This window comes from Aotus nancymaae, unplaced genomic scaffold (assembly GCF_030222135.1).
Source record: "Aotus nancymaae isolate 86718 unplaced genomic scaffold, 86718_ANA_hifiasm-v0.15.2.pri h1tg000065l, whole genome shotgun sequence".
Classification (NCBI taxonomy): Eukaryota; Metazoa; Chordata; class Mammalia; order Primates; family Aotidae; genus Aotus; species Aotus nancymaae.
In genome coordinates this window covers 5530493-5539382 of record NW_026988480.1, presented here as the reverse complement: position 1 = coordinate 5539382, position 8890 = coordinate 5530493, and the positions used below count along the sequence as shown (strand labels likewise).

Sequence of the window (8890 nt, the reverse complement as noted above, 5' to 3'; positions counted from 1 at the left end):
GTTTCCCTCTTATCTTCCTATACATTCGTCCGTCTCTAACTTCACTGCGGAATTCTCCATTTAATAGCCTTCGGGAAATGTGGCCAGGACCTAGGGAGGGACACCCTGGGTGCCTGAATTACGTGGTTCCCAGCAGGGCTTTGCAGGGTTGGGGGCGGGCCCGGCTCGCTGCGTTCCCTGAGCCCCGCAAGCCGCCCTTGGCCATCTCCAACACTAATCACGACTACATCAGAAACACGCCGGCCGGTGTCGTTCTTGGATTTCGCTTGCAATGTATCGTTCCACAATTTGTGATGTCTAAGAACCCCGGCCGTGCACCCACGCTGGGCATGTTGCCCCCGCCCCCGTCGCCCAGCTCGTTAATCTAGAGCGATGCCGGAGCCCGGGTGGGGGCCGCTGCGGGCTGGGGCGCGCGCGGGCCGCGGGGTTCAGTTGTGCTGCTGTTCTCTCCGCAGGGACGGCAGCTCCCGGCTGGCGGCGGCGCGCCCCCGGGCTGTGAATGCGACTCGCCCCTCGGCCGCGCTCCCCGCCCGCCCGCCCGCCGGGACGTGGTAGGGGATGCCCAGCTCCACTGCGATGGCAGTTGGCGCGCTCTCCAGTTCCCTCCTGGTCACCTGCTGCCTGATGGTGGCTCTGTGCAGTCCGAGCATCCCGCTGGAGAAGCTGGCCCAGGCACCAGAGCAGCCGGGCCAGGAGAAGCGCGAGCACGCCTCTCGGGACGGCCCGGGGAGGGTGAACGAGCTCGGGCGCCCGGCGAGGGACGAGGGCGGCAGCAGCCGGGACTGGAAGAGCAAGAGCGGCCGTGGGCTCGCCGGCCGGGAGCCGTGGAGCAAGCTGAAGCAGGCCTGGGTCTCCCAGGGCGGGGGCGCCAAGGCCGGGGACCTGCAGGCTCGGCCCCGTGGGGACACCCCACAGGGGGAAGCCCTGGCCGCAGCAGCCCAGGACGCGATCGGCCCAGAACTCGCGCCCACGCCAGAGCCACCCGAGGAGTATGTGTACCCGGACTACCGCGGCAAGGGCTGCGTGGATGAGAGCGGCTTCGTGTACGCGATCGGGGAGAAGTTCGCTCCGGGCCCCTCGGCCTGCCCGTGCCTGTGCACCGAGGAGGGGCCGCTGTGCGCTCAGCCCGAGTGCCCGAGGCTACACCCGCGCTGCATCCACGTCGACACGAGCCAGTGCTGCCCGCAGTGCAAGGAGAGGAAGAACTACTGCGAGTTCCGGGGCAAGACTTATCAGACTTTGGAGGAGTTTGTGGTAAGAGGCGAACGCCCGCTGGGCGACTTTGCACATTCCAGGAAGGGGTGTAACAGCTTTGGTTCTGTGGTCCCCCACTTGAAAGAAGAGGTGCTCTCTGGTCCTCAGAGGTGGAGAGCGCTGTGTTCACGCCCCTTTGACATGACCTCCCTTTTTCAGGACAGAGGTAATCCTTCCACGAGCATTGTGGCCAATCCTTTGGGATTCCTTCGGTGTTCACTTTAAAAGGGCTTCATGAGGATGAAACCCATGGCACTGAAGGGAAGGGTCCCAACAGGTATGGGAGGGACTTTCAACATTAATGTACCGCTCCTAATTGGGGAATGTTGTTGGTGAAATGCTCAACCTGTTTTCAAACATAGGGTAATTTGCGATGCCATTTGGGATATATTTTTCAGCTGTTAGCTAATTAAGGAAGACTATTCATATAAGTAAGCCGTTTCCCTAATTATGTGTTTAGGGTATCATGCAAATATTCTAAAAAGTAAAAGAAAAAGAAAATATTTGTTTATTGGGTGTCAAATCATAGTGGATGGCGAAACCAACAAGGGCAGTTAATGGTTAAAAATCGTTTTGCTTTAGATGAGTAGTAGTAGTGTTAATAGCACCAGCCATCTCTCCAGTGTCTACTGTGTGTCAGGATCCTGCTGTTTTTCATTTACATCAGTTAAATCGTATACCATGCTAGGGAGTGGATTATTATCCATTGTCTCCATTTTATGGAGAAGAGGAAACAGACATAGAATATTTAAATAACGTGTTGAAGGCAGAGCAGCTATTAAGAAGCAGATTCATATGTCACACTAAGAAGTTCTACTCTATAGCTCAGTTTTTAACCCTTATACTCCACTAAAACTTTGGTTTGGGTGGAGGTGCTGCCCAGCATGCATGCACAGGCTCCAGGTAAAATCCCTGCCCGTGGGCTAGGGGCCTGAGAGAGACCTGCACAGATGTTCAGTTATTCCAAACACCTGAAGGTAGGCTCAACCTATGGCCTGCCTGGACTTGGCCCATTGACTTGTCAGGCCACAGCTGTCCTTTTCCCACCTGCAGAGGGCGCCGTGGAACGCGTAGCCCCTAAAGCAAAGCTTGGGAAACAGGTAGGGAGCAACTCTGCTGGAATACCCCTCCTGGAATTAGCCTGGGAGATCTGCTAATTCCGAGGATGTGAAGGCCATGTAGTTAATGACTTGTGGCAATGAATTATCAAGTGTAGAAATACAAAGCCAGGAAGAACAGATCTATACATAGTGTACAAAGTATGGAAAGGGCACTGGAATTTAGAGTCAGGACACATGGTTTTCTATTCTGGCTTTACGACTGCAGGACTGGAACAAAAAACATACCCCCTCTGGGTTTCTTTTCTCTTATCTGTAAGGTAAGGGGCCAGCTTTCTCTAGGCTCCCCTAGCAGAATATAACTCCAGGCATACATTTCCTAAGTACTCACATTTGACTTCGGCCCTTGGGAGAGAGACAATTGAGAACTTCAAAATTTGAATTGTAGAAACTCATTTGAACCAGGCCCAGGCCACACAAAATTAACTAAATCAGAAACGCTGCCCTCAAAATGCTTCCTGCCTACGGTGGGAGGGTGGGGGTGGTGGGTCTGGCAGATATCTTGCCAGATGTTTTGCGTGCAATACAAAAGTGCACAGGCAGATGTGTCCGGGTTAAGGAAACTGTGGGTGCCACAATAGCCCAGAGGAGGGACCTTCCATTTTGGCCTGGAGCAGGGTCACAGACCTGGGCCCACTGGAACAATTCGCTTAAGTTTTGAATTGGCAACACCATCAGCTCTTCTGAAGTCAAAATAAGCAGTTGGTTTTTAATTAATTGCTTTCGTTGTTTGCATTGTTTACAATTCCATAGTAATTTGTTAGAATTGTCCTAAGAGATAAACTGAGGAATTAGTAGCGCTTTGATCTAGAAAGCCCAAATAGTTTACATTGTCCCTTTATCTACGTGAGATCACAGGTAGAGGGAAGAATTCAAACTTCTGTCTTAATAACTCATGCTAAGTGCTAGCAGCCATGAAGCTGCTTTTGTCTATGGAGAAGGATCTCTTATTTAATTCCTTGTGGCTACCTGTTTGGTAGTCGATAGGTCAAATGTGTTTTCAAACTCTGTGCATGGGAGATGTTACTGATAAAAGGGAAATTGGAAAGATTACAGTCTTAGGAAGAATTAAAATACCAGTAAAGCTATTTTTGGAGTATTAGGTGCATCCTCCATCTTCAAATGACATTTCATTCTAAACTTTCACCACTAATTACCAGATGCTGGGATGGACACCTGCTTGAATGTTGCAAAGTTGTTACACATTTTTAATTATATGCCTGCTCCTATAGTATGTCAACTACATAAAGATTTTATAGTGCCCATTTCAGTTAGTATCAGGAACATTTCTAGGCATTCCCCTGATCTACTGTGGCCTTGTGCAAGCCATTTATTGTCTCCATTTTTGTTTCCATCAATGTACAAAAAAGAAAGGAATGCTTTTTTGGAGAGTGTTGAAAAGATGAATGTAGAATGGTGTAGGGTTAGTTGTGAGTCCACAGGGTTCGTCGGTTGCAGTAATGGAGATTTGTCGTGATGCTGAGTACCAGGGCACAGAAATTGTTAACATGCCTGCTCTGGGTATTCTGGGTTTCACAGAGAGATAAATTGTAGTCTGCAGTTTGCATAGCACAAAGTACATAGCAAATGAAAAAGGAAAACATTTCTGTCTGAAGTGCTTTGCACTTCTCTGAAGAAAGTGTAATTCAAATGGATATTGTGGTACAGTCGGGTCATGCCTGGAACACTGTTTACTTTAGCAAGGAAGGAAGTGAAAGTGAGATTACTTGGGCCTCAGTCCCTGTAAGATGCATAGGTCCTTTAACAGTCTATTCTCTGCTTCTAGAGAGAAAGAGAGAGATGGCAGGGGCAGGGCGGGGGGAGCAGGTAAGAGAAAGAGAAAGTTACTAGCTGTTGATGGAGGCTGGACCCCCTTTAAGCAGTAGGTTAACCCCAGAGCCTGTGCAAGGCATTTGGCTCCATCAGGAGTGCTGTTTTCTCCCTGTCTTCATGGGCTTCTCTTTCATTGGGCATATTTTTTTCTGCCTTTTCTACTCAGTTTTCTGCATATTCCAAACCTGTTTTTTCCCTTCTCTCTGTACTCTTTCACCTCTTTAAAACTTCCACTCCTTACAGCCTGTTTGATCTCAGCTAGATACTGGTGAAAGATCTCACTGATTCCACAAAATACCACTAAGCTGCTAACAATAATGAGAGTAATGTGTCCATTCCTTTGGGGATGGTTGTAATTTAATTTGTACATCCAAATAAAAACATAGTTAATAGTAGAATTTTCTCCACTGCCTCTCAAATTATACCAACTGTCTTTTTTTCTTTAACTTATACCAGCAGGGATCCAAGTTTGAATAAAGAGCTTGTCTATTGGCTTATATGTATATTTATTTATTTATTTTAGTAAATGAATGATATTTTCAACTGTTTTCTGCTTCCTACAGTATATTAGTCTGCTAGGGCTGCCATAGCAAAGTACCAGAGACATGGTAGTTTAAACAGTAATTTATTATCTTGGAATAAATCTACAAGTCCAGATTTCCAGACTTCCAGATTTCCAAGTGATCTGGAAGTCCAAGATCAAGGTGTCAGCAGGGCTCATTTCATCTGAGGCTTCTCTCCTTGCCTTGCAGATGTCCATCTCCTCCCGGTTTTCTCATGATGTTCCCTCTGCATCTGTCTGTGTCCACCTCTCCTCTTCTCATATTGGATTGGGGCCTGCTCTAATGACCTCATTTTAACTTAGTTACCTCTTTAAAGATCCCGTCTCCAGTCATATTCTGAGCTACTGGGGTAAGAACTTCAAAATTTGAATTGTAGAAGCACACAGTTTAGCCCAGAACATAGTGTCCATGACCAGAATTGATTTCATAAAACGGGCGTAACGAGGTAGTAACAGTGGGGTGTGTGAGGATGCATGAGCACGCATCATGGGAAAGCAGTGCTTATAAAGAAGGCACAGAGGCAGTGGTGATGAAGTGTATGCCAATGAACATTAACGGAGGGGCTCATATTGACCATTCTGATTCTGTGTCCATTCCATTCTGAGCATCACTTTAGGGGTTCTTTTACTTATGAGAATGGATCCTTGTATCACAGAAAACTAGAAGGTGAATAAGGGTAGGGAGGGGGGCTACACTGAGCAGATGTAAATTTTACCTTGGTGACCATGTGATTTGTTCAGAAGCAAATCACATTTGAAATGTGTTAATTAAAAAAATCATTCTATTTTGATCAGCAAGTTGTTTTCATCATGGGAATCTTGGTCCCCTGGAGGACTGTGATGGTGGAAAGAGGAGTCTGCAAGCTTATTTCATGTTTTATAGAACCTAATAGGGTTTTTGTGACTCTGAAATAGGGCTATACAGGATAACTAAAACTTCATGTTTCTTCGTTTTTGGTAGGATTGATATCAGCCCAGTGTGTCAACACTGGTTATCATAGCCAATCAGGAGCTCTGATTGGCAATTGTATGTCTTTGAAGAAAAAGGGGAGATGAATTATTAATAAATGAAGCTTACTAGACTGTCTTGCAAAGCATGAGAACTGTTGAGAGAGAGATAACAGGAAAGGGTACTTGTAGGTAAAATGATTTGGGACGACTGAGTTAAACCAAATCCTCTCTGACTGCTTCCATATCTGACTTGCCATTAACTCCACTGCAAAATCGTATTTCTAGGTTGTTATCAATTAAAAAAAATTCTAACATGAAATTTGGAATAAAAACCTCCATCTAAATAGATCTCTATTGCAATTGTGAGAAAGTGCTAGTAAAGAGAAACCCACGATTATTCGTACTTTTCAGTCTAATGGTATTTATATTCTTTTGGCTCTTGCTACTTAACTGAAAACAATGCTTTTATTATCTACCTTCACTAAGTAAAATGAGTCAATCTGTGTTCTTTTCTGCAAGTCAGGCTAATGCTTGTACTGTTGCTGTTCCTGAGTTTGTTTTGTTTCTGAGTGAGATTTTGTAAATTCTAGACTTCTCAGTTTTGTTTTTTTTTAAAGAGGGAGTCCATATGCCATATCTGGACTCTTCAGATGTGTCCCTAACTCAGGTGGGGGAAACACAGCTTTAAAAACTGCTCATTTGCGTGCTCCATACAATATCTGATGTGTACGTATGATGGAATTATCACCATAACATTTGGCCTTCTACAATGGGCAGAAGGGAGTCAATATTTATCTAGTGCTAATATTTTTTATACATTGGCTTTTCTGGAGTTATTTACACAACAGACTAATAAGTTGGTGGTATTTTCTTTATTTTAAAGGAGAGAAAACTAAGATCCAAAAAAGTTAAGTTACTTGATCAAGGTCATAGAGTTACTAAATGGTAAAGACAGGATGTGAATCCTACTGTGTTGGACTCTGAAAATCGTGCATAATGTCTTCATGACCATATGGTGATGAAGTGGCATTTTGTGTGTGGTGGAGAACATTTCGGGTACTTGGAAGAAGGAAAAGTTACACAGGCCCAGAGTACCTTGCCCACATGTATGTCTAATACACGCTTGATCCACTTGGCTAAGCATCTATTTACATGGATTTATGTCATATTTGACTCAGCCATCTGATGGACAAAATAAATGTCTTGTCCTTCAAAGTATGAAGTCTTGAGTCATAATGAGAATAAAAGCACGTAGTCCCAGGATTTCCCTGAGGGCAAAGGGGAATGAGTACAGAGGGCAATGAAAAGAAGATTAGATCCCAAGCGGCAGGTGGGACTCCAGGGTTTACCATATCCATGTGGGGCAACAGGTGTCCAGAGAGCAAGATCTCATTCTAGGAGGTATTCTATTTGGCTCACAGCATATAAAACATTTGTTTACTAGTGCCAATATTTGACAAGTGAGAGGTTCATATAAATTCACAGATTGCCTAATTCTTACAAAAATGAAATGATTCCCAGATGGCAGCCATCTGCCAGAGCTGGGCAGGGCTGCTCCTTTGGGAGGGCATTTGCTTTCCAGCTGACCACACCCCCACTCAGCAGATGAGCGATTCACCCATGCTCCTTTAAATACAGGACTTTCAAAAGCCTCTTGTTCACAGGCAGTGAAAAGTCAGTGCCCCCTTCAAAATCATACAGCCAGTTGACATTGGAAGGAGGTTTAGGAAAGTAGGTCCCATGCTCTCCAGTCCTTCCCTCTTCAGTTTTGATGGAGAATCAGCTTCTGGGAACTTATCATCTGAACATGGCAATGTGAACTGGGTTCTGTTTTATCCAGTGCTTCCCTGGACAACGTTCAGAGCTTTCTTTTCTAGTGGTTAAAAAAAAAAAAAAAAAAAAAACTGGATAATGAAGCCTGTTGTGGTGACTCATGCCTGTAATCCCAGCACTTTGGGAGACTGAGGTGGGAAGATCACTTAAGTCCAGGAGTTCAAGACCAGCCTAGACAACATAGCGAGGTCCCATCTCTAGAACAAAACAAATTGAAAAAAAAAAAAAAAGAAAGAAAAAAGGACAGACATGTTGGTGCTCACCTTACTTGAGAGGCTGAAGCAGGACGATGGCTTGAGCCCAAGAATTTGAGGCTGCAGTGAGTCATAATTGGGCCACTGCATTCCAACCTGGACAATGGTGTGGGACCCCATCTTAAAAAGTAAAAAAGAAAGGAAAAAAAAGTGGATAGGAGTTTGCATTTCTCTCCCATTGTAAGAAGTAAATAAGATGTATGTGAAAGCAATTTGAACCTGTAAAGCTCTGAATAAAGTTGATATGGTTATTTAGACAAGTTCTGTGGAGCTTGCAGCTCAGGTGGAGGTGACCACGCCCTGGTGCAGATTCCGGTCTGTAGGAGGACACTTGTAGACCCTCCAGTCATTAGGGACTGACTCTCTGGAGCTGTTTTTCCATAAAGCATTACCTTCTCAGATGGTATCTCTGAATCTGATCAGTTCTAACAGAAAAATTATTCTTATATTTATTTCAAAATATTTTGGACAACATGCATGCTAGGCCCCGGGTTGGATCCTGGAGATATGACGGAAGCCAATGGCCCCCTCCAGGAGACAGGCAGCAGTACTGTGGTGTGTGAGGCACTGTGAGAGCTTGGGTCGGGGGTCAAGGGGGTACACAGTGAGAAGCCACCCTATTATTATTACTAGACTCCATTGTTGTTGATGGCTTGTTTTTAAATGACAGGGGAATCCTGGGCCAGATGTTTCTAGGGATAAAAAAAGAGTTTGCATTAAATGTAACAACTGTGAGTTTGTGTGAAGGATGTGGTTTCCCACCCAGGCCTACCTACCCTGTAACCATCCTTCATGGTACTTTTCTGACCACGTAGCTGGAAATCCTTCTTGCTGCCTGTCTGTTCCAAGGCTGAAATCCTGCCAGCTGGATCGTACTTCACATTCTATTTCTGTCGGGCACTGGGGTGCGGCCAGGACATAGACTGCCTTTCAAATCTGTGGAAAAGGATGATGTCAGGCCTCTGCCGAGGGTTCTGTGAGTTCTCTCAGAAGCCTTAGGCCTGTGAAAAAGCATAGAGATGGAAAATTAAAACGCCATGGCTGGGCACAGTGGCTCATGCCTGTAATCCCAGCAGTTTGGGAGG

At 45.5% G+C, this 8890-nt stretch overlaps 1 protein-coding gene across 3 annotated transcripts in view; it reads left to right on the top strand.

The window, feature by feature from the left end:
- Positions 1-455: 455 nt before the first annotated feature.
- VWC2 (von Willebrand factor C domain containing 2) overlaps positions 456-8890 on the top strand; it is a 140070-nt gene continuing 131635 nt past the window's right edge. For 2 of the 3 annotated variants that reach the window (XR_001108386.3, XM_064366683.1), the window contains exon 1: positions 456-1254. Coding sequence is in view for 1 of the 3 variants with exons in the window: in XM_064366683.1 (XP_064222753.1) it covers positions 559-1254 (696 nt within the window). In the remaining 2 variants the exon portion in view is untranslated. The remainder of the gene's footprint in view (positions 1255-8890) is intronic. The other variant, XR_001108389.3, reaches the window with a different exon arrangement.